Raw genomic sequence first — 23,962 nt, forward strand, 5'->3', positions numbered from 1 at the left:
ATAAACGTTTAAAAAAATTTTTTTTTTTAATTTTTATTTTGAGAGAGAGCAAGAGCACACGGTGGGGGGTGGGGGGGCAGAGAGAGGTAGAGAGAATCCCAAGCAGACTCTGTGCTGTTAGTGCAGAGCCCAATGTAGGGCTTGATCCCAGGAATTGTGAAATCGTAACCTGAGCTGAAATAAGAATTGTTCACTTAACCAACTGAGCCCAGTTGAATTTTGTTTAACAATTTCTTCTGAGGACTCTCTCTTAGTTTGTAGGTGATAGTCTTCTCCCTCTGACTTAATAGTCTTTCTTCTTCTTCTTCTTCCTTTTTTTTTAGTGGGTTCCATGCCAAGTTGGAGCTTGAATTTACAACCCTGAGATCAAGAGTCACATGCTCTACTGACTGAACCAGCCAGGCACCCCAGTCTTTTTTTTTTTTTTTTTTTTTTTTTACTTAAGCATAATTGACATACATGTTATATTAGTTTCAGGTATACAACATATGGATTTGCCAATTCTACACATTACCTAGTGCTCACCACCATAACTGTAGTCACCATGTGTCACCATACAACATTTTTGTAATATTGACTATTTCCCTATGCTATACTTTTCATTTCTGTGTTACTTACATATTTAATAACTGAAAATTTATACCTCTTAATCCCCTTTATCTACATGATCTTCTTTTCTGTGTGTCCTAGTCTCTTCTTCTCATAAAAACACCTAATCTCTTCTTCTCAAATCAGATTAGGGCCCACCTAACAGCCTCCTTTTAATTTAACTTCTTCTTGAAAGGTTCAGTCTCCAAATACAGTCACATTCTAAGGTACTGGGGTTAGGACTTTGTATAGGAGTCAAAATTTTACCTCCATCCATCTTAGTCTTCAGATTAAGCTCTCAAACAAGAACATTAACAAAAGAAAAACAAACAGAAGTTTATTAACATGTATAACTTATGTATGCAGGGGAGAATGGGAGATACTGAGGGAAAAATGAGTAAGTCTCTCATGTTGTTTAGAATTCAGGCTTAAATACCATCTTTTTTTAAATGTTTTTATTTTTTATTTTATTTTTTTATTTTTGAGAGAGACAGAGCATGAGCAGGGGAGGGGCTGAGAGAGAGGGAGACACAGAATCCAAAGCAGGCTCCAGGCTCTGAGCTGTCAGCACACAGCCTGACAGAGGGTTCGAACTAAGGAATGGTGAGATCATGACCTGAGCTGAAGTCAGATGCCTAAGCAACTGAGCTACCCAGGTGCCCCTTAAATACCATCTTAATAGGGAAAAGGAAGGGAAATATAGACCTCTTGGGGAAGAGTAAATGATTTCTGGAAAAACTGAATGGGTCCTTAGAAGAATGGTTGGGAGATATGATCATTTGTGGCAAAGTTTGTCTGGATATGGTATACACTTCTAGTCTCCTCTCCTGTGATATAAGAAGAAACTCCCAGGAAGGGGATTCATTCCCATTGAGTCCTTTTAGAGATCCATCTTTAGGCAGATAAGGGGAGTTCAGAGAAAGCTTCTCCCTGCACTTGCTGTTTTGCATGTAGCTACAGTTCAAAATAGTCAATATGCCTAAGTGGCATATTGGGTGCCATATTCTGTTACTCTTCACCGTCTTCTCCCCCTCGGAGGTTATCAAGGTTTTTGAGCCCTCCTCCAGAGGCCAGCACACAAGGAGGAGATCCTGCTGGATGTTGTAACTGAAAGGTCTGGAAGTTTCCTCTGCCTCCTCCCTCAGTGTAATATACGCTACCATGAATAAATCTTATGCACCTACCATGCACCAGGAACTGGGCTAAGCATTTATGTTACTGACTGCTCACAGTAGCCTTATGATATGCATGTGATTATTACCCCCATTTCCCAGATGAAGAAACTGAGACTCAAGGGGTTAAGCTGCTTACTCAAGGTCATATACAGCTACCAAGGGGTAGAACTAAGATCTGAATCCAAGATGTCTGACTTCACTATTCACCATTGCCTGACTTTTCTGGGGATCATTGGTTCTCTGTCCTTGTACCTGTCCTCCTTCTACACTGCTCCATGTCTCCATGTCCCTCTTATTAGTGCTCTTTCTCCTTCCCCCAAGACTCTCACAATCTCTGCCCAAGCTGAGGTTTCTCTGAATTCTCTGGGTCCTCATCCCCCAGAGGATTCTGTCAGGCTCCTCTGCCCCTAGTTGAGCACATGTCCCACACTCCTTGCTCCCTTGGCAGCTCAGAGTCAGAATCTCTTCACAGTGTCAGGTCACAGAGATCAAGGGAGTCTTTCAAGAATGAGAGCTGCCAAGTAAGGTTAGAACTGGGAGGGGGCTGTTGGAATAAGCAATAAGATCACAGGCGTCTTTGGTGGGTGCAAAGGTAGAAGTGCTAAAGCCAAACCAGACAGATGCTAATAGCTACAGTAGTGTTTCATACTTACCATGTGCTATTCCGAGCACTTTCTAAATATTAATTCATTTGATATTCACAACTCTATGAGAAATGTATTATCATCCCTATTTCCCCATGGGGAAATTAAACACAGAAAGGTAAAACAGCTTGCTCAAGGTCACAAAGGTAGTTCACAGTGGAGTTCAGATTTGAAAATCTGGGCAGTCTGGCTCCAAACTCCATGCTGTAAACTGTCAAGCCATATATCCAACTCTGGGCTGTGAAGAGGGGAGAGGGTCATTGGTGGTTAGGACCAGAAGAGGGTGAGGCAAGAACTAGAGGAATGATAAAGACGGGTGGAGTAAATGATTTACAGGTGGAATGGTTCCCTCTCCTGGACCATAAACCAAAGGGATTTGTCAGCAGCTGGGAAGGGAGATAAGGTGACTCAGGAGGGAGGGGCTGGGTGGGGATTGGGGACTGCCCCCTCCAGGAGCAAGTCTTCTAGTCCTGTACCTTTATCCATGGCTCTGTGGGAAATTTCACAGCCCAGTGATCCAGAGTGTTGGTAACAGTCAGGAAGGTGAGGGCCACAGAAGTGAATGAGGGCAATGATTGAAATGCAGCAGCCTGGGATGCCCTAAAGGAGTACTGACAGAAGCTCCCAGGACCTCAGAGCCTGAGTTCCTTCAGTCCCAGGGCCTGGGTGCCTAGATAACAAGGCTCTTTAAGTGGTAGGAAGCCCAGAATGCTCTAGGAAAGCCACAGATCAGAGCTTGGGAAGGGATGCATGGCCATGATGGCTGAGTCCCCAGAGCTGGTATCTCACCCTCCCTGGGAAAGATCCTTGGTATTCCAGACCTCTGGGACACACACACACACACACACACACACACACACAGCCTGAGTCCAGTTCTTTCCTCATATTGACATCTCACCTGGCTCACCTGGGCCCTGGAAAGAGAACAGAACTCTTCTGGCCATGAGTAGGTTTCCAAACCTTGTTCATCCAGGAAGGTTCTTACAGAAAAAGGGGAAGGGGGGCGCCTGGATGGCTCAGTTGGTTAAGTGTCCGACTTTGGCTCAGGTCATGATCTCGCGGTTTGTGATTTCGAGCCCCGCATCGGGCTCTGTGCTGACAGCTCAGAGCTTGGAGCCTGCTTCGGATTCTGTGTCTCCCTCTCTCTCTGCCCCTCCCCAGTTCATGCTCTGTCTCTCTCTGTCTCAAAAATAAACAAAACATTAAAAAAAATTAAAAAAAAAAAAAAAGAAAAGAGAAAGGGGAAGGAAGGCCAGATGCCTTTCAGGTTAAAAATGAAAAGAAAAAAAAAAAAAAGATAAAGAAAAGAAAGGAAAAGAAAAGAAAAGCCTGCTTGGGCTCAAGGACTCCCCAGCTCTATCGAGATGAATCAGATACAATCCTGTCCTTGGGTGCCTGGGTGCTTCAGTCAGTTAAGTGTCTGACTCTTGATTTTGGCTCAGGTCACGATATCACTGATTATGAGATTGAGCCCCAGGTTGGGCTCTGAGATGACAGCGCAGAGCCTGCTTGGGATTCTCTCTCTCCCTCTCTCTCGCCCCTCTCCCTGCTTGCACTCTCTCTCTCTCTCTCTCTCAAAATATATAAACAAAAAAAAAAAAAAAAAAAAAAAAAAAAAAAGGTACAATCTTGTCCTCAAGGGCCACACAGGTTGGAAGGGAGATGACCCCTGCAGACAGGTCACACAGCCCAGTGTGATTTGCTGCTGAGAGAGGAAACCTAGAGTGCATTGGGGAGTGATCTGGGGAAGATCATGGACAGCTTCCCTGAGGATGCTCTGAGCTGGACCTTGCAGAAGCAGTGAAAAGGAGCTAGACCAGAGGCTGGTGATGGGAGCAGAGATGGGGTCATCTCAAAAGGCCTTGTATTTCCAGTTTAAAAGCCAGGACCTGGCACTGTTTGGTTTGGGGACAGGCTGGCAGGGCTTCAGGTGAAACATCTCTGCCTCATCTCTGAAGGATTGCCTGGTTCTGGGACACAACAGAGGACTAATAGGTAGAAACCAAAGAGAACAGATTTGGCTTTTCATGGTAATAGCAGCCCAGGTTCAATGCCTGCAGTGCTCCAGGCTCTGGATATTGTTTTTTTGAATAATCCCAATTGCCCTATGTGGAAGGTGTTATTGATCTTGTTTTATAGAAGAGGAAACAGAAGTTCAGAGAGATTAGGTAACTCTTACAAGGCTACAGAGAATTAGAATTCAAACCCAGGTTTGTCTGACTCCTAAGCTTGTGCTCCTAATCACCTCTCCATGTTCCTCTCTTTCAGAAATGCTTGTAAGAATCAGCTCACAATGTGGGGGAAGGAGCTTCTCAATACAGGTCAGAGTGGGACCACCACTCCTGGGTTTTTGTGGATGACCTCACCACTGGGTAGGTAATTGAGCTGGTGCCTCAAATATTATTTCCTTTGTTTAACAGATGAAGAAATTGAGGCCTAGAAGTACAAATGGCCACTCAGGGGGCGCCTGGGTGGCTCAGTCGGTTAAGCGGCAGACTTCGGCTCAGGTCATGATCTCGCGGTCTGTGAGTTCGAGCCCCGCGTCAGGCTCTGTGCTGACAGCTCAGAGCCTGGAGCCTGTTTCAGATTCTGTGTCTCCCTCTCTCTGACCCTCCCCCATTCATGCTCTGTCTCTCTCTGTCTCAAAAATAAATAAACGTTAAAAAAAAAATAAAACAAAACAAAAAACAAATGGCCACTCAGGATGCTAGGCACCCTTAGGAGTCAAGATGCTGGACACAGGGCTGAGGGAGGTCTGCATTGCTAGGCCTGAGTCCCAGGCCTGTGGCCTTGTCAACTCCATGGGATAGGGATGGGGGATGGTTAAGCCAAGTCTCAGAGCCTGGACTAGAAGCCTGGCAGTGTGGCCAGTGCACAGGACTATGGTCCTAGGGCTCAAGCCCTTGTTTAGGCCCAAGTAGGCCACTTCCAGCCTTTGAGGTTGTGAAACTGAATACAGGAAAACCATGTAAAATAGAGTCTGGGGGCACCTGAATGGCTCAATCAGTTAAGCATCTCTCTCTCTCTCTTTTTTTTTTTAATGTTTATTTTGAGAGAGTGTAAGTGCGGGGGGTGGGGGTGGGGGCAGAGAGAGGGGGGCAAAGGATCTGAAATGGACTCTGCACTGACAGCAGTGAGCCTGATGACCTGAGCCAAAGTTGGAAGCTCAACCGACTGAGCCACCCAGGTGTCCCAAGCATCTGACTCTTGATTTCGCTTCAGGTCATGCTCTCACAGTCATGAGATCGAGCCCCAAGCTGGGCTCCATACTGAGCATAGAGCCTGCTTAAGATTCTCTCTCTCCTTCTTCCCCTGCCCCTCCCCCTTCAAAAATAAAATAAAACAAGATAAAATAAAATAAAATAGTCTGTAGGCCAGAAGGGGGGTAGTTCTCACACCCTACCAATTTGTCCTCAATTGCAGACCCCAAAAGGAAGAAGCATACCTTGCATTTTCCAACAACACAGAACCTACCCTACTACCCCTGCAAGAGGGAGACTTTTACTTTGAATAGCAACAGCCCAGCCAATGAGAAGATGCCACAACTCAGCCAATGAGAAAAAAATCACCAGCCTCCAGTGGACTTTGTTCAAAGTAGCCCCTCTCAACATCCTCCTTTTTCTCTATAAAATAACATTCCTTTCCTTTGTTTTCTAGACTTGCCTATGGGTTGCTATAGCTTGCATGCCCTGAATTGCAATTCCTCTATTTTTTTAATAAACCCATTTTGCTGGTAAAATAACTGGATGTTTTATTTTCAAGCTCAACAAAGTCCACCAACTCAGGCTTTGAATCCTGCCTCCAGTGCATCCCAGCTATATGACCTTGGGCAAGACATTTACCTCTTGGAGCCTCATCTATAAATGGGGATGAGTCCTGCCTCATGGGGTTGTGATGAGGATTCCATGAGAGGATGATATAGTAGTGCCTTTGGCACAGTGCCTGTCAGTCAGTGCTCTGTGATCAGCAGCTGTTGTAACAATTGATCATCATGCATCTGTCTTCTCACCTGGAGCGTGGGACAGTAATCCCTGTCATCCTGGTTTCAAGGACATGGTGTTATTTGTGTGTGCTGTGGGGTCAGTGCAGATGGCATTTCTGCCACCCAAAGGCCAGCCCAGCCCTGCAGGAGTAGGGAGACAAATCTAGTTCCCAGGACCAGGAGAAGCTGGGTGACAGCCTCAATCCATCAATGATAACCACAGTCCAGTTAAGCTTTATGGGCCCGGCAGATATTTAAGTGTGTTTCATGTGGGGGCTAGCCCAGTTCTCCTTCCTCAACACATGCTGCTGCTCAGAGCAGGTAGGCAGGTGTGGAGTGGGGGGTGACAGTACCCTGGGCCTCGGGAGACCAGCTATCAACAAGACCCCAAGGGATAGTTGTGGGTCTAGGCTAGAGTTGGATCTCCTGTCTTTAGCAGTTTATGATCTGGTTACTTTTAGCCCTGCAAGTGGAAGAGGATCCCGGGGAAGCCTCTTGCAGGAGAGGTTATAGATCTCAGCTCCCCTAGGCCCATGCCATCCTGGCTTGACCCATGTACACTGAGTTCTGGAGGGGATGGGGATGTGCTCTGTCTGCTCTGCAGCTTCCTCCCCCATGACTACTGACACAGGGTGAAGGCCAGATGTATGTGACCAGAATTGAAGGGAGGTTGCCCGGGGAACGAAGCTTGGTGATAAGAAGGAAAGCTAAGGAGAAGGTTTGCTGGGAAAGAGGGACATTCTGGGGGCAGCTCTTGTGACCTCCTGCTCAGGCCCCCAGCACCATGACGGTTTCGTACACCCTCAAAGTGGCGGAGGCTCGCTTCGGAGGCTTCTCTGGCTTGCTTCTCCGTTGGAGGGGAAGCATCTACAAGCTCCTCTACAAAGAGTTCCTCCTCTTCATCGCCCTATATGCTCTGCTCAGCATCACTTACCGGTGAGGGTGAGGTCTCAGGGCTGGCCTGTGGGGGACAGGGCTGCCCATTTCCCTCTAACCCAGGCTTAAAACTGACCTTACCCAGGTTGCTGCTGACCCAGGAGCAGAGGCATGTATATGCTCAGGTGGCCCGATACTGTAATCGTTCGGCAGATCTCATCCCCTTATCCTTTGTACTGGGTAAGGCTCCCTCTAGTTCTCCCTGGTATCCTTCTTACCATCTTCCCTGACCTTTGGGTTGAGTTGATAGCGCTGAGAGTCAGAATTACCCCAACAGCACAGCCTAGAGGTTAACCAGAGCAGGCTCAACAGACATGGGAGTTGTATCCTGGGTCCAGGATTTCCAGAGGGCTAGACCCTGCCTATCACTTGCTGGACCCTCACTCTGCAAACAGGGGACAAAACACCTGCTGGCTTCAAACCCCGGCTCTGGGGGGAGGGGAGCTGCAGAGAGGTGACATCCCCTTCCCACCTTCATGGAAAGAGGGGCTCAGAGTTAACTACTACTAGTGGCCTTGAGCCACCACTTCTCTACCAGAGGTTTACACTCCTCCATCCTCCGGGCCTGGCTTAGCAAGGAAGAGGCTTTAGGAAGAGGCACTTCCCCTGACATCAAGGCAGGACACTGGAGCCGGATGTGTCCTTCCCCCTGCTTCAGTTCAACCTAGCCTGGACCAGGCGCTCCAGCTGGGGGGCAGGGCACGCTAACTGCCAGACGCTCCCTCTTCCCTTCCTGTCCCCACTTCTGGGGCGGCTGACCAGGTTTCTACGTGACCCTGGTGGTGAACCGCTGGTGGGCCCAGTATACAAGCATCCCACTGCCAGACCAGCTGATGTGCGTCATCTCGGCCAGCGTGCACGGCGTAGACCAGCATGGCCGCCTGCTGCGCCGTACCCTCATCCGCTATGCCAACCTGGCGTCTGTGCTGGTGCTGCGCTCAGTCAGCACCCGCGTGCTCAAGCGTTTCCCCACTATGGAGCACGTGGTGGATGCAGGTGCGGACAGGGGCCCCTGGGGCTCGGCCGGGGCCGATGCAGGTGCCACACTGGGGAGCCCTGGCACAGCCCACCAGAGCCCGAAGGTGGGCCTCCTAGGAGGAGAGGTCTGACCCCCAAGGGGCAAGTCCTAGGCACAGGGGCTGAGTCTGCGCCCCACTCACTTTATCCCCTCAGGTTTCATGTCCCAGGAAGAGAGGAAAAAGTTTGAGAGCCTGAAATCCGACTTCAACAAGTACTGGATCCCATGTGTCTGGTTTACTAACCTGGCGGCCCAGGCCCGGAGGGATGGGAGAATCCGTGATGACATTGCTCTCTGCCTGCTCCTGGAAGTGAGTCTGCTCAGACCAGGCCCATTTATCCTCCTCCTCCTAGCTTTGCAAACCAGAACAATAATTTTAGTAATGAGCACTTAGATGCTGCCAACTTTGTACTGCACACTGTTGGAAGCACTGTACGTACATTAACTCATTAGCCATCACAACAACCCTTGAGACATTATCGGCATCCCTCTTTCACAGGTGAGAAAACTGAGGCAGAGTGGAAAAGAAACTTGCCGAAATCACACAGATAGTTAGTGGAGCTGGGACTCATACATTCTGGGTCCATGCTTGGAACTACATTGCTAAACTGCTTCCCATCACAAGCACTCCCACATTGGTAACACCTCCAACAGCCAACTGGGCCTCTAGGCCTGGTTTGTATTGGGCTCCCAGTTCTTTCCCCATTCTTCCTTCCTCACCTCCACTGACTTCCTCTTCTTGCTCTTCCACCAGGAGCTGAACAAGTACCGGGCCAAGTGCAGCATGCTATTCCACTATGACTGGATCAGCATACCTCTCGTCTACACCCAAGTAACTGCCTCTCACCTCCCCAGTCCCAGTGCCTACTGCATGTCCTGTGCTGTGTGTGACATTGAGAACTAGAGATGGCACCTGCGCTGGGGCAGTTCAGTCCAGTGAGACACTGAACAACTAAGGGCTCATCCTCAAAGCATCCCCGGACCCCCACTAATAGGACCCCATCCCCTCTGATGCTGCCACACCTTGCTACACATTTAGTTCCTTGTCAGAGTCCCTCACTGGCCCTCAGGGGTGGGGAGGGAATTTTTCCCTGTCTTACTCGGCCCGGCTTCCTTCTCCAGGTGGTGACCATAGCGGTATACTCCTACTTTGCCCTCTCCCTGGTCGGCCGCCAGTTTGTGGAGCCAGAGGCAGGGCCTGCCAAACCTCGGGAGCCATTAGAGCCAGGCCAGGGGCCAGCGTCTACTCTGGGGGACCTGGACATGTATGTGCCTCTCACCACTCTGCTGCAGTTCTTCTTCTATGCTGGCTGGCTCAAGGTGGGCACATAGCGTGTTCATACCAGCTTGTTCTGTAGACATGTGGGTCCACCTCAACTTTGGGGATGGAGAATGGGGCTCTGAGCCCTGAAAACACTGTCTTACAACCTGCAGGTGGCCGAACAGATTATCAACCCCTTTGGGGAGGATGATGATGACTTTGAGACTAACCAGCTCATAGACCGCAACTTACAGGTGCGCCGGGTCCGGGGGCAACTCCCTGTGCTCCCCTCCTTGCCAGCTCTCCGCCTAAGTGTGGAGAGGACAGGAGGATCCTTATGACTTGCTGCCTGCCTCAGGTGTCCCTGCTCTCCGTAGACGACATGTACCAGAACCTGCCTCCCGTGGAGAAGGACCTGTACTGGGACGAAGACTCAGCGCAGCCGCCTTACACGGTAGCCACGGCAGCAGAGGCTCTGCGGCCTTCCTTCCTGGGCTCCACCTTCAACCTTCGGTGAGTGACCCAAGCTGGTGGAGGCAGGGGTTGAGCTGGCACGCGGGCCCCAGGTCCTCGCCCCCACTCTAGGGCGCCAATGGATCGGTCCTTCCTGTTCCCCGCCCTCTCGGGAGAGTCAGTCCCAGGGCGGCTCGGCGCCAAGATCGCTCAGACCTCCCTCCCGTCCGCAGCGTGAGCGACGACCCCGAGCAGAACGTGCAGGTGGACACGTCCCCAGGGTCCGCTAGGCCGCTCCCCGCCGCGCAGACCCCGTTGCTCGGCCACTTGTTTGCCGCAGGAGCACCCTCGCCGGCGATCAGCCTCCGGACCTTTGGCCGCGTACGCGGAGCCCCCCGGACCCCTCATCTACTGCGCTTGCGAGCAGAGGAGGGCGGCGACCCCGAGGCCGCGGACCGCATTGAGGAGGCGTCGGTGGGGTCAGGGGACGAGGCCGGGGAGCCCTGAGAAAAGGCTGCCAGGGCCGGGCCCTCTTGCCTGCCTCCCCCAAGCCTGCCTCTGCTCGCTTTCCGCCCCCTGCTGCCCTCCAGACGGCGCTGGTCCTGCCCTCGGACGCCATAGGAACACTTGCTGTGTGCCCTGAGCCAGAGCGTTGGCGGGGCCAGTGTCAGGGCTAGGAATGCGTCCGCTTTGGCGGGAGAAGGTAGGATGGCTTGCTTGGGGACGATGTAGCTAGAAGGATACACGTGCGAGGCCTAGAGGACAAGAACCCAGGTGCACTGTTAATTTCCCGGGGAGCTGGGCCTGTTCTCAAACTTGAGGGAGCATCAGCGTCACTGACGGGCCTGTTCCGAACAGTTATGGGTGTCCCTTCCAGCATTTCTGATTCATTAGATCTGGGACGGAACCCAAGAAGTTGCATTTCTAGTAAATTCCCAGGTGCTGTTGCTGCTGCTGGTCCAAACATTACAATTTGTGTGAGACATAAAGAGATATTGAGGGTATACCTTATCTTGATGATCTTACTCTGAAGAGGGATCAAAGTGTGTGTGCTGGGGGACTTTTGCTTTTCCTATAATATTCTTTGTTTTTGTTTACAATGAGAATATAATCATTGTGCAGTTATGGTTGCTTAAAACTAAATTGGCCTGCTGTGCAGTGGGATAGTGAGGTAAAGATGATATGGAAGGGCTTGGGAATCTGTACTGGAGGCTGATTGAACTCATATGTGAAGGCAGTCTTACACCACCCAGCCTAGACCTTGGGCATTTGAACTTCTGAGTACCACATCCTTCTCTGTACCCACCAACCAACAGAAGAGACGATGTAAGGGGTGAAGCTGGGGTTCCATCTCTGTGGTGGGCCTACAGTGCTGGGGGGAAATCAGACTCAGACAACACTAGATGGAGTTGCCTGAACTGAGCTCCTCTAAGATTCCTGGCCTATAAATTCAGCCTCCATTAAAGAACTTGGTGAATGCTAAAACTGAATCTTAAGATCAAAGAATTACAGAGGACAGAAGTCAAAGGAGGGCAGAAACAAGAGTATAGAGGTTGAGTGCATGCTCTGGCATTGTTGACTGACTAGATAATGCTGGTTTTGCTACTTTCATACTGCTGGGTGACCATAGGTTACTGGATACCTAAGCATAGGTCTCCAAATGTATGGAGACAATAGCACCCCAGGACAGCCATTCACCCATAAGGTATTTAAGGCTTTTTCACAGGGTTAATAGGAAGTAGCCTTGCTCAGAGCAAGAATGGTCATCTGAAGGCTGTGGACATGAATACTGCCTGGATCCAAGACTTTTTAAAAAAGATTCTATTCATAAATTATAAGTAGAAGGGGAAGTATAGTTTTTTGGAACTCAAATTAGGAAATAAAGGCAAAGTGTTTAGTGTGGCTTTGCTGACCCATACCAACTCCTGACTCATACCTCTCAGTCAACAATAGCTAAAATTAAGGTGTTGCATTAAGATAATCACTGGATGGAAAGGTGGGGCACAGGCCTCCCCAGAGCAACGGTAAGGTGTCAGAAGGTTGGGTTGATCTGTGTTCTGAAGTTTTTGTACTCAAAAGTGGTGGCTGTCATCTTTCCCTATTGTCTCTTCACAGAAGTCTGCAATTTTGCCAAGCTAATGAACCAGTTGGGTGTTCACTTCTTTAACTCTTAAAAGTTACATACTTACACTTTCCATCAACTTCAACTTCGATAAAATCTTGTTTAAGAACTTAATTTAGGGGCGCCTGAGTGGCTCAGTCGGTTGAGTCCGACTTCGGCTCAGGTCATGATCTCACGGTTCGTGAGTTTGAGCCCTACATCGGGCTCTGGGCTGACAGCTCAGAGCCTGGAGCCTGCTTCGGATTCTGTGTCTCCCTGTCTGCCCCTCCGCTGCTTGCACTCGGGTCTCTCGCATTGTCTCAAAAATAAACATTAAAAAAAAATTTTAATAAAAAATTAATTTAGCACACTGGAGTGCTTGCTATGTTGTCCTGTACTTCCAGGTACTGGAGACAGAGCAGGATACAAACATACCTGTTACCCGGAATTACATTCTAGTAGGACAAGACAAAATGAGCAAAATTTATGCCCAACTAAGGGATAAGGAGAAAAAGGAGGAAAAGATACAGCATTGAAGGGACTAACTTAAAAAACTGTGATCAGGGGCGCCTGGGTGGCTCAGTCAGTTGAGCGGCCGACTTTGGCTCAGGTCATGATCTCGCGGTCCGTGGGTTCGAGCCCCGCGTCGGGCTCTGTGCTGACAGCTCAGAGCCTGGAGCCTGTTTCAGATTCTGTCTCCCTCTCTCTGACCCTCCCCCGTTCGTGCTCTGTCTCTCTGTCTCAAAAATAAACATTAAAAAAAAAACCAAACTGTGATCAGAGAGGAAAAAAACGACGGTCTAAGTAAGACCTGGAGAGTAAGCCATGTGGGTATTTGAAATAAATTGTTTCCAACAAAAGAATAGCAAATGAACATACATTATTTACTCAGTAAGGCCAGGATCATAGGCACTATAGAAAAAGGGAGCAGGTCATGTATAGTTCCATAGTGTTTGGTTAGGCTTTTGAGATGGTAAGTTGCCCTGTCAAAAACCTGATATATTTTTTTAAGTTTGAGAGGGGGTGCCTGGGTGGCTCAGTTGGTTCAACATCCTACTCTTAATTTTGGCTCTGGTCATGATCTCAAGATTCGTTGAGTTTGAGCCCTATGTCGTCAGGCTCTGAGCTAACAGCACAGAGCCTGCTTGGATGCTCTCTCCCTCTCTGCTCCTCTACTGCTCACAGTCTTTCTCAAAAGAAATAAAAAGTTCAGACTGCATGCACGAGGGATGAGCAGAATGAGAATCCTATGCTAGCTCTGCGCAGAGCCCTACATATGTCTTGATCTCATGAACTGACTGAACCACCCAGGTGGCCCCCAAAAACTTTTTTTTAACGTTTATTTATTTTGAGAGAGAGAGAGCATGAGTGGGGGAGGGGCAGAAAGAATCCCAAGCAGGGTCTGCACTGCCAGCACAGACCCCAGTGCAGGACTTGAACCCATGAGGCTGCAAGATCATGACCTGAGCTGAAACCAAGAGTTGGGACCCTTAACTGACTGAACCACTCAGATGCCCCAAAAACCTGATCTTAAAACTGATCAACAGGGGCGCCTGGGTGGCTCAGTCCGTTGAGCATCCGACTTCAGCTCAGGTCATGATTTCACGGCTCAGGAGTTCGAGCCCCACATCGGGCTCTGCACTGACAGGATAGCTCAGAGCCTGGAGCCTGCTTCAGATTCTGTGTCTCCCTCTCTGTCCCTCCCCTGCTCGCACTCTCTCTCAAAAGTAAATAGACCTTAAAAAATTAAAAAAAAAAAAAACAAAAAAACTTATCAACATTGCTAGGATTGTGTTGGGGACAACAGAAGCATTGAGTGCTACTTATAAAAAAAAGTGACTGGAAGGTGGATGGTTTTAAAGGTTGAAGCAATTAAGACCTGGGATTATTAGATGTTAGCATATAAGGGTCAGATGACCCAAGATTTTGATTTAAGCAGCTGTATAAAGACAACTGTTTGCTATAATCAAATAGCTGAGAAACTATTTGAAAAGGAAAAGCTGAAGAATGTTATCCATTTTTAACATGTTCACCTTTGAGAGTCCAATTATGATATACAAATGCAGGTGTTAAGTAGGTTTGGGTTAAAGTTAGAAAAATGCATCATATGGGGCACCGGGGTGGCTTGAGTCCATTGAGTGCCCAACTCTTGATATAGGCTCAGGTGATCTTGGTGGTCATGAGATCGAGCCCTGAGTCAGGTCTGCACTGAGCATGGAGCCTGCCTGGGATTCTCTCTGCCCCTCCTCTGCTCTCAAAATAAACATTAAAAAAAATGCATCATAAACCACATTCAATACCTACAATAGACAATGTACAGCCAAGCTGGAGACAAAGAACTGAACTTTGCAGATTTAGCAATGCAGAAACCACTGGTTATCTTGCACACTTTGGTAAGAGGGGAAGGGGGATTAGGTTTCAAAAGAAAATTAACTTCAGAAAGACATTAAAAAACTGAAAGATACAGATACGTAAGTGTGCTCAACTTCCTCAACAATGTACAAAAGAAATTTGGAATACAATTTCCAGGTTTATAGGCTATTCACAAACCCAGGCCGAAAACTTCCAAGCTAAAACCTTAAGACCAAGGTGCACATAGGGAAAGGGTACAGGACCTCTAAAAGAGCCAAATTTACAGAGGCAGCATGGCTTCAGGTACCAGTCATGGTCAACACAGTAATATTGGGGGCCCAGTGCTGAGATACCTCCCTTACACAGTTTCTGCTTGCCCTGCATGCCACATCCCTGTTCCCACTAAACACTAGCCTTTGGGGTGAGAAATGCTCCCCCTTACAGACATAGCCCACACCTAAGGCTGGCCTTCAGGCAGAGTGAGCTGGGACACTCTACGGTTTCCCAAGCAATCAGATATTCACACATGAATACAGGGCAGAATAAACACCTTTTATTACATGACCGAAGATAGGAAGGAAGAAGATTTATTTGCCTTTCCGGGCTTTGATTTTCCTCAGATAGAACTCTAGCTCCTTGCCCTCCAGTACATAGCCATCTGCTCGGCCACACTGGCCTGGTCTTGAAGCGATGCATGCTGCAAGAGAGTATGCATTCATTAGCAAAATGACAATGTGGCCCTATCCAAACCTAGGTATTGCCTTAGAAGTCCATGTTGGTTTAGGTATCCTGGGGGGGTGGTGGTGGTGGTGGTGGTGAGGGCAAGCTTGAAGCCCACTGTCTCCTCAGATAAGACTTCATCGTCACTTAAAAGTCAGTAGCAGAACTGGACAAAGTTTTCATCACTGAGACAGCCCCCTCAGCCCACACATGCATGGACTTCTCAAAATACTTCTGGGAGTTAGAGGCAGAGGGCAAGCTTAGGCCTACGGACTCCTGCCCACTATTTCCCATTTGAGCTTCATACTAATGGGATGACCACATGTTCTGAGTTTTGCTTGCATTCTGTTATCATTTAACTCTCCTGGTGAAGCCTCTACCACAAGGCTGGCCAGTAAAAAGAACAACAGAGGCAAGAATAAAATGCAGAGGATATACAGTTATCTGGACACCCCCTCCCCCGAGGCAACAGCTATCTCACCAAGAAGTTTGCCCTGCTGGAACTGCTCCTCCAGAAGACTGCTTATTTTGGCATTCTTTTTCCTCTCATCATATTTCTTCTGAATTTTCTTTGATCGTTTTTTGTTTAAAATCTCTTCCTCCTCGGGAGTCTAAATAAAGGAGACAGATGACTTAGCTGGAGCTCCCCAAGCACTGACTCAAGGAAGGAATGTCCTCACAGCTTTGGGCCCAGTATATCCCAATCCCTGCTGCCTTCCTCAGCACTAAAAGCTTTCATCTCTTTCCCTTCAGCAGCAGAACTGGACGCAGTTTTCATCATAAGAAGGCTGCAATGAGGCTGGCCTCCCCCGCCCAATAGGGAAGTTGGCACCCCAAAAACGCACCAGCTTGGCCCCCTTCTTGCGGCCCAGGGGCAGTGCATAGTGGGACTCGTACCACTGCCGGTACGGTGTGCTGTCAATGAGCACGATACAGTTCTTCACCAAGGTCTTGGTGCGGACCAGTTCGTTGTTGGATGCATTGTAGACAACATCAATAATCCTTGTTTTGCGCGTACAACCTGCTCACAGGAGAAATTCAGAATCAAGTCCTGTAAACAACTGGCTTTGTTGTTCCCTGCACATCCTACCCCATAGTGCCTAAGGAAAAGGGAACTCTAAGCCGTTACCCAGCCACAGGGTGTCAGCTCATCTTCCACAAAGCCACCTTTCCAGAGATGGCTGGCAACCACATATAAATAAGGTCTAGATTCAGCCCCAATCCCTGAGGCTATAGGACTTAAGAGACAAAACAGGATAGAGGGAATTCTCCAGCTACCACAACCTTAAGATCTTTCAAACAAAGAGAAACTTCAGTATCTTGATGGAGGCCAAGGACTTCCTGTTAAAAAGTACCTACTGAAGCTTAGGAAATTTTAGGGATTGAGTTCCCACCCACTCCTAGAGGGCCTCACTCACACTCAGAGCCCCAGGAGAAGTTCCCCACGTCCAGCCTCAAGGCACGGTACTTCTTATTGCCTCCCCGAACCCGGACTGTGTGTATACGGCGGGGGCCAATCTGGAAAACACAAGGAGACAGGAACTAGGTTATCCAAGAGAGCAAGACAACAAAGAGAAGGGTACCCAGGCTGGACGGAGGCAACACAGTCAGTGTAACTATGACAAGTCCTAGCATTGGCAAGTGGCACACAGGTGACCAAGACGGCCACAACCACGCCTAAGGATACTTTTTCATCACTCTAGTTACCTCCAAGAGGAAAAACCTAACTCCAAACACTGAAAACTAAGTCTCTATTCAACAAAAATACTAGGTTTCTGACTATCATTTGAGGAGCCCATCCCCTCCAAGTGCCCTTTAAGTCCTAGTACACAGCATCTGTCTCCATGCAATCTCTTCAGTCTCAACCAACAGGTAAAGGTGAGGAGGCCGCCCAGTCCCCTAGACAGATCACAGAGCCCTGCAAAGATTCAACCACCACAAGCAGAGGCCAGACCACGCCGGAGACTAGGGGGACGCGAACGCCCCGCACGCACCTTAGTGTTGGCAGCGGGGCGTCCCAGCTCATACTTCCGCTTCTTGTGGTAGGGCTTTCTCTTGCCCCCGGTCTTGCGGCGCTTGTGCCAGTTGTCCCGAGAGATGCCTACATGCCGGAACGGGGACGGAAGCTTTAGCCATTGGGCCTCGGGCCGGCACCTCGCAAGCCCCAAACCCCCGCGCCGGACGGGCCGCACGCTCAGTTCTCCAAGGTTGGTTCCCCCACTGCGCACTCGGGAGTTTACAGCATTATCAAGGTGTCATCATCCACATGCGGCCCAGCCCGGGCTCCTTCCCATGGCAGCCATGTTGGTATGCCTGCAACCCCAAGCTCCTACAGCCCCTGGAGGGGGCCTCGGCGGCCAGAACCCGAGCACCACCCTCCTCGTGGCTGCTCCGTGCTAGGGGTCGGGGCGCCCGCACTCCTGACTTGACTGCGAGGCAGGATGGCGCCGGATCGAGCTCGTCCCCCTTCCCGGGCCCCGAAGCAGAGCGACACTCACCCATCACTCTCGGCGCTGGCTGCGAAAGGGAAAACGCAAAGCCTCACGGTCCGGTTTGTAAAACGCAGTCCCGCCCCTTTAACGTGGTTTCTGCGCGCCGCTGTGAGGATCCCGGAGTCTGAGTGCGACGTCACTGACGTTTCTGCGACAGTACCGCGGACCTCCCGCTGCGAGAGGGGCCTCTGCGCTCCTAACTTGTGGACAGCGCTGGACCCGCGTTTGCTGCCGCTCGCTAGAGGTTGAGGGCTTTAGGGTACATCCGAGGTGGAGTCACCTGGCTTTACGCTTTGAAAAGACTCGTTGTAGAAGCTGGGCGCGGCTGCGATAGGAAAAGGTGGAAGGCAGCAGGGAGGGAAACGAGTGGTGGACTTAGGTTTGATTCTGAAGGGTTTGGTGATACATTGGGCTTGGGGGGAGGGGGTTAGGGAAAGGGGTGTGTGTCGAGGATTACTAATTCCTCACTTGATGAGCTGGATGAAAATCGGTGCCTTTTACTGAGATGGGGTAAACTAAGGTAGGAGCGGTTCTGGTCATGTTCATTTTGAGATCTTGGTGCCCTCTAAGTGGGAATGACGGGCAGCTGGATGTTCATGTCTTGGTCATCCTTATGGAAGAAATTTGGACAGAAGATGTTACTTTGGGAATCATTACTATGCAAATGTAATTAAAGTTTCCAGAATGAATGGCATCTAGGGAGAGAGCATAAAGCACACTTTTCTTGTAAAATGTACTAAATAAATACTTTAGGCTTGTGAGATAGAGTCTGTGTCACAACTACTCGACTTCGCTAGTGTAGTGTGAGAGTAATCCTAGACAATAGTAAACAAATGTGTGTGGCAGTGTTCCATGTGTGTGGCAGTGTTCCAGAACTTACGATACTGAGATTCATCTCTCATGAACCATTACGCTTTTGATTTTTTACAAACATTTTAAAACGTAACAACAACTCTTGGCGCAAGGGCTCAATCAGCATACTGTGATGTGCCAACCCTTAGCATAAAGAAATAGGAAAATGTTCTAGGTCCAAGGCTTGAGGAATATGAACATTTAAGGCCAGGTAAAGAAAAACTGGCAGAGGAGACAAGGAGCAGTTAGACTGACAGGAAGAAAGCTAGCATAGTATATCATGGTCTAATGCTACTGTAAAGGTTAGTAAAGGTCTAAAAAGGGATTCTTGGATTTAGTAACTTTAAAACCTTTTTTTTTTAATTTTTAATGTTTTATTTATTTTTGAGAGAAAGAGCGAGCGAGCAAGCAGGTGAAGGGCAGAGAGAAAGGGAGACAGAATCCAAAGCAGGTTCCAGGCTCTGAGTTGTCAATACAGAGCCCGATGTGGGGCTTGAACTCACGAACCTCGAGATCATGACCTGAGCTGAAGTTGGACACTTAACTGACTGAGCCACCCAGGCATCCCTCCCCACAACAATGAAATTTTTAAAAAATAATAAGAGAGGAGACTGGCTGGTGGCTGGAGGGGAAACGGATCAAAGGGCAGTATTTAAAGGAGTAAATTGCCTAAAGGAGTCCTTTACACTCTGCTCCCAATCCTATCCCAGCCCTTTGAAGGGATTCTCTCATTGTCTCTGCTCAAAATCTCACCTCCATGTACAAACACACGGTGGGAGGACTTTTCTGAGCCTGCTGCTTTCTTTTTTTTTTTTTTTTTTTTTTTTTTAAATTTTTTTTTTTAACGTTTTATTTATTTTTGAGACAGAGAGAGACAGAGCATGAACGGGGGAGGGGCAGAGAGAGAGGGAGACACAGAATCGGAAGCAGTGAGCCTGCTGCTTTCTAAAGTAACAATGCTTGGGGTGCCTGGCTGGTTCAGTCAGTAGAGCATGTGACTCTTGATCTCTGGGTTATGAGTTCAAGCCCCATGTTGGGGGTAGAGCTTACTTTAAAAAAATAACAATCAAGGGGTGCCTGGGTGGCTCAGTCAGGTAAAGGTCCTACTTTTTTTTTTTTTTTTTAATATTTATTTATTTATTTTGAGAGAGAGCAAAGCTGAATGCGGGAGGGGCAGAGAGAGAGAGAGAATCCCAAGCAGGCTCTGCACTGCCAGCACAGGGCCCAACTTGGGGCCTCTCAGGTCATGAACCCTGAGATCATGACTGGAGCCAAAACCAAGAGTCTGATGCTTAACTGGCTGAGCCACCCACGTGCCCCAAGCACCCTACTTTTGATTTCTGCTCAGGTCGTGATCTCACAGTTTGTGAAGTTGCCCCATATTGGGCTATGTGCTGATGGCAGTGGGCCTGCTTGGGATTCTGTCTCTCGTTCTCTCTGCCCCTCCCCCGCTTGTGCGTGCTCTCTCTCTCAAAATAAATAAATAAACTTAAAAAGTAAATAAAATAAATGGGAAAAAAACATGGTCACTTCAAAACACACAAAAAAAGCATTTGACAAAATCTAATGCCTTTCATGATAAAAATACTTAAACTAGAAACAGAATTGAACTTCTTCCACGTGAGAAAGACCATCTATAAAAACCCATAGGTAGAATCAAACTTAATAATCAGGAACAAGACAAAGACATTAACTCTCACCACCTTTTTTTTTTTTTTTTTTAATTTCTGGGAGGAGGGCGCAAGTGAGCGAGGAGCAGAGAGAGAGGGAGGGAGAATTCCAGGAGGGGCAGGTAGAGAAATTATTATTACACTATATGTTACCTAACTTAGATTTAAATTAAAATAAAAAAAAAAAGGCGGCACCTGGGTGGCTCAGTTGGTTAAGCATCCGACTTCAGCTCAGGTCATGATCTCATGGTTCGTGGGTTCGAGCCCCGCATGGGCTCTCTGTTGACAGCTCAGAGCCTGGAGCCTGCTTCAGATTCTGTGTCTCCCTCTCTCTCTGCCCCTCCCCTGTTCACACTGTCTCTCAAAAATAAATAAATGTAAAAAAATTTTTTTTAATGTGTTAAAAGTGACAGTGCAAAAATGAAGAGAGAAAGTTATAGAGGACTTGATGAATCTTATTTCATGATTTAATTTTTCCAAGTAATCTGTACACCATACATGGGACTTGAACTCAGGACCCTGCGATCAACAGTCACATACTCTACCAACTGAGCCAGTCAGGCACCCCAACATGGATCTTAAATGCTAAGACCTCATATTGTATGATTCCATTTATATGAAATGTCCAGAATAGCAAGTCCATAGAGAAAGTAGATTAGTGGTTGCCAGGGGCTGGGGGAAGAGGAGATTGGGGGATGACTGCTAATGCATATTGGGTTTCTTTTTGGGTGAAAATGTTCTTGAATTGGGGCACCTGGGTGGTTCAGTTGCTTAAGCATCCAACTTTGGCTCAGGTCATGATCTCACGTTTCTGAGTTTGAGCCCTGCATCGGGCTCTTTGCTGTCAGCGTGGAGCCTGCTTCAAATCCTGTCTCCCTCGCTGTCTGTCCCTCCCCCACTTGTGCACATGCTGCGTGCTCTCTCAAAAAGAAACATTAAGGGGCGCCTGGGTGGCTCAGTCGGTTAAGCGGCCGACTTCGGCTCAGGTCATGATCTCGCGGTCCGTGAGTTCGAGCCCCGCGTCCAGCTCTGTGTGGACAGCTCAGAGCCTGGAGCCTGTTTCAGATTCTGTGTCTCCCTCTCTCTGACCCTCCCCGTTCATGCTCTGTCTCTCTCTGTCTCAAAAATAAATAAATGTTAAAAAAAAAAAAAAAAAAAAAAGAAACATAAAAAAAAAAAAGAAATGTTCTGGAATCAGTGGTGATGGTTGCCCGATTAAATCAATATACCAAAACCATTGAATTCATAGTATGTGAATTTTAAAAGGGTGACTTTTATAGTATGTGGATTGTATCTCAATAAAGCTGTTATTTAAAAAAAAAAGTGCCCTGGTATATCCAAGAAATAAAGGTCAGTGTAGTTGGAGCGGTAGGAGATGCAGTGTATTCATTCATTTAAAAATATGAATTGTGTGCTTACCATATGTTCCAGACGTTATGGATACAGTATTAAATAAAACAAAAATCTTTGTCCTTATGTGCTTAGCTAGCTAGCTAGCACTTATTTTATTTTTTAATTTACATCCAAGTTAGCATATAGTGCAAAAATGATTTCAGGAGTAGATTCCAGTGATTCATCCTCTACATTTAACACCCAGTGCTCAGCCCAGCAAGTGTCTTCCTTAATGCCTCTTACCCTTTTAGCCCATCCCCCCTCCCACAGCCCCTCCAGCAACCCTATGTTTGTTCTCTATATTTAAGAGTCTCATGTTTTGACCCCTCCCTGTTTTTATATTATTTTTGCCTCCCTTCCCTTATGTTCATCTGTTCTGTGTCTTAAAGTCCTCATATGAGTGAAGTCATATGATATTTCTTTCTCTAATTTCGCTTAGCATAATACCCTCTAGTTCCATCCACATAGTAGCAAATGGCAAGATTTCATTCTTTTTGATTGCCGAGTAATACTCCATTGCGTATATATATATACCACATCTTCTTTATCCATTCATCCGTCAGTGGGCATTTGGGCTCTTTCCATACTTTGGCTATGGTCGATAAGCTAGCTAGAACTTATATAGCACTTATTAAATGTTAGACATTGTCCTTACTACCGTGTGTATATTAACACCTCTATACCAGTATTATCCTCATTTCACAAATAGCAAAAAGAGGTTAAATAACCCACTTAAGGTGGCCTCAGGAGCCAGGCTTTTAACCTCCTAAGTGTTTTGCCCAAACTGCATTCCAACTGGACCAATAGAGGAAGGAGCTGACCAGGCCACAGCAGGACATTTAGAATTTATCTTTTGTGCAAAGGGACATTATTAAAGGGTTCGAGGGGCACCTGGATGGCTCAGTCTGTTAAGCATCTGATTCTTGGTTTTGGCTCAGATCATGATCTCACGGTTTGTGAGATCGGGCCCCATATCGGGCTCTGTGCTGCCAGTGTGGAGCTTGCTTGGGATTCTCTGTCCCTCTCTCTCTGTACCTCTCAAAGTAAATAAATATTTTAAAAATTTTAAAAAGAAAAGAGTTTGAAGCAGGTGATGACTTATAAGGATTCCCCTGGCTGGTCCCATGAGGGACTAATATGCCATTTCAAGTGAGAAGATGGGTCAGGTCTGGTCAGGTCTTCATTTAACCGACTGAGCCACCTAGGTGCCCCTTCTTCCTGAGGTCTTTCTAAAATGTGCATTTGGTTGTGTGGCACTTAGGCTAAAAATCTTTTAATACCTTATTACTATTTAGATAATTAATGTTATTTTTATTTTTTTAATGTTTATTTATTTTTTAGAGACACAGAGACAGAATGCGAGTGGGTTAGGGGCAGAGAGAGAGGGAGACACAGAATCCGAATCAGGCTCCAGGCTCTGAGCTGTCAGCACAGAGCCCGAGGCGGGGCTCGAACCCATGAGATCATGACCTGAGCTGAAGTCAGACGCTCAATCGACTGAGCCACCCAGGCGCCCCTGATAATTCATATTCCAGGGCAAGGAATCTGGAATCTTCCAGTTCCCAACTGTCCATGCTCTATGACTGGTTCCTCAGTTCACCTGGCAAACTTCTAATTTTTCAAGACCAAACTGGTATTGTTCATCAGATCCTTTCCCACCTAGCAAGCTAAGTGCTTTCTTGTCAGTGTTGCCACAGAATCCTGTAATGTGTCTTGAGCAAAGACTGTAACTGACAAAGCACCATCTTTCTGCTTATGGCTCCTGTTCCCAGAAGACCTGGGACCTAGTAAGCACAGAACAAGGCAGAGCTTGGAAGCTTTACCACATCATTGAAACTGCTGGTATGGATTTGGCCTCCTAGGTAGAGTACAGAATCAGCACTATGGAAAATTGCAGTAATATCTGTCCTTAGTCCGAGAAGGTTCATACATGTCTCAGCCCTTCCCACACACCAGTCAACAGGTTGACTTTTTCCTCTTTCTTTATTGTTAGACACAATGTATAAACACATAAAACAGGAAACAGCAGGGATCCTCTTGGGCCTCAAAAAACAGCAAGGAAGGAAGAGAGATCCCAGAAACTTTTTTTTAGAGTACAAGACATAGTGGCTGAACCAAGGGCATGGAAGGCAGGCCAGAGCCAGCAGAGAGCTGGACTAAAGGCTCCTTTCCTCTCCCCAGCGCCAGGATAACCCGAGGGAGCCCTTTACCAGCAGCCAGTCCTCAGAGGCAGAAGGACACCCCAGGGAACTCTTTACCAGAGAGTCTTCCCCTCCTGGAGAGAAAGGCAACACCCAGAGTAACTAAAAGCTCTATCTTCCCACCC

General features: G+C 47.8%; 2 protein-coding genes and 4 non-coding genes across 6 annotated transcripts; 1 reads left to right on the forward strand and 5 right to left on the reverse strand.

Moving 5' to 3' along the window:
* Window positions 1-6,533: 6,533 nt before the first annotated feature.
* Window positions 6,534-12,267, forward strand: BEST4 (bestrophin 4). Its single transcript, XM_060626138.3, has 9 exons — window positions 6,534-7,325; window positions 7,411-7,505; window positions 8,088-8,321; window positions 8,499-8,653; window positions 9,098-9,175; window positions 9,466-9,663; window positions 9,778-9,858; window positions 9,963-10,117; window positions 10,291-12,267. The coding sequence occupies exons 1-9, from the start codon at window positions 7,174-7,176 to the stop codon at window positions 10,562-10,564; spliced, it is 1,422 nt and encodes a 473-aa protein (XP_060482121.1). The 5' UTR covers window positions 6,534-7,173; the 3' UTR covers window positions 10,565-12,267.
* A 2,774-nt stretch (window positions 12,268-15,041) lies between these two features.
* Window positions 15,042-17,839, reverse strand: RPS8 (ribosomal protein S8). Its single transcript, XM_060626139.2, has 6 exons — window positions 17,729-17,839; window positions 17,225-17,331; window positions 16,649-16,748; window positions 16,076-16,251; window positions 15,712-15,841; window positions 15,042-15,207 (listed from the first exon to the last, which is right to left on the reverse strand). The coding sequence occupies exons 1-6, from the start codon at window positions 17,730-17,732 to the stop codon at window positions 15,098-15,100; spliced, it is 627 nt and encodes a 208-aa protein (XP_060482122.1). The 5' UTR covers window positions 17,733-17,839; the 3' UTR covers window positions 15,042-15,097.
* Window positions 15,351-15,421, reverse strand: LOC132674087 (small nucleolar RNA SNORD38). The gene has a single exon (XR_009608399.1). It is a non-coding gene; the product is annotated as a small nucleolar RNA SNORD38 (small nucleolar RNA).
* On the reverse strand, window positions 15,946-16,015 carry LOC132674088 (small nucleolar RNA SNORD38). The gene has a single exon (XR_009608400.3). It is a non-coding gene; the product is annotated as a small nucleolar RNA SNORD38 (small nucleolar RNA).
* Window positions 16,832-16,935, reverse strand: LOC132674091 (small nucleolar RNA SNORD46). Its single transcript, XR_009608402.1, has one exon. It is a non-coding gene; the product is annotated as a small nucleolar RNA SNORD46 (small nucleolar RNA).
* On the reverse strand, window positions 17,418-17,497 carry LOC132674080 (small nucleolar RNA SNORD55/SNORD39). The gene has a single exon (XR_009608391.2). It is a non-coding gene; the product is annotated as a small nucleolar RNA SNORD55/SNORD39 (small nucleolar RNA).
* Window positions 17,840-23,962: the final 6,123 nt, after the last annotated feature.

The sequence above is a fragment of the Panthera onca genome, chromosome C1, assembly GCF_046562875.1.
Source record: "Panthera onca isolate mPanOnc1 chromosome C1, mPanOnc1 haplotype 2, whole genome shotgun sequence".
Classification (NCBI taxonomy): Eukaryota; Metazoa; Chordata; class Mammalia; order Carnivora; family Felidae; genus Panthera; species Panthera onca.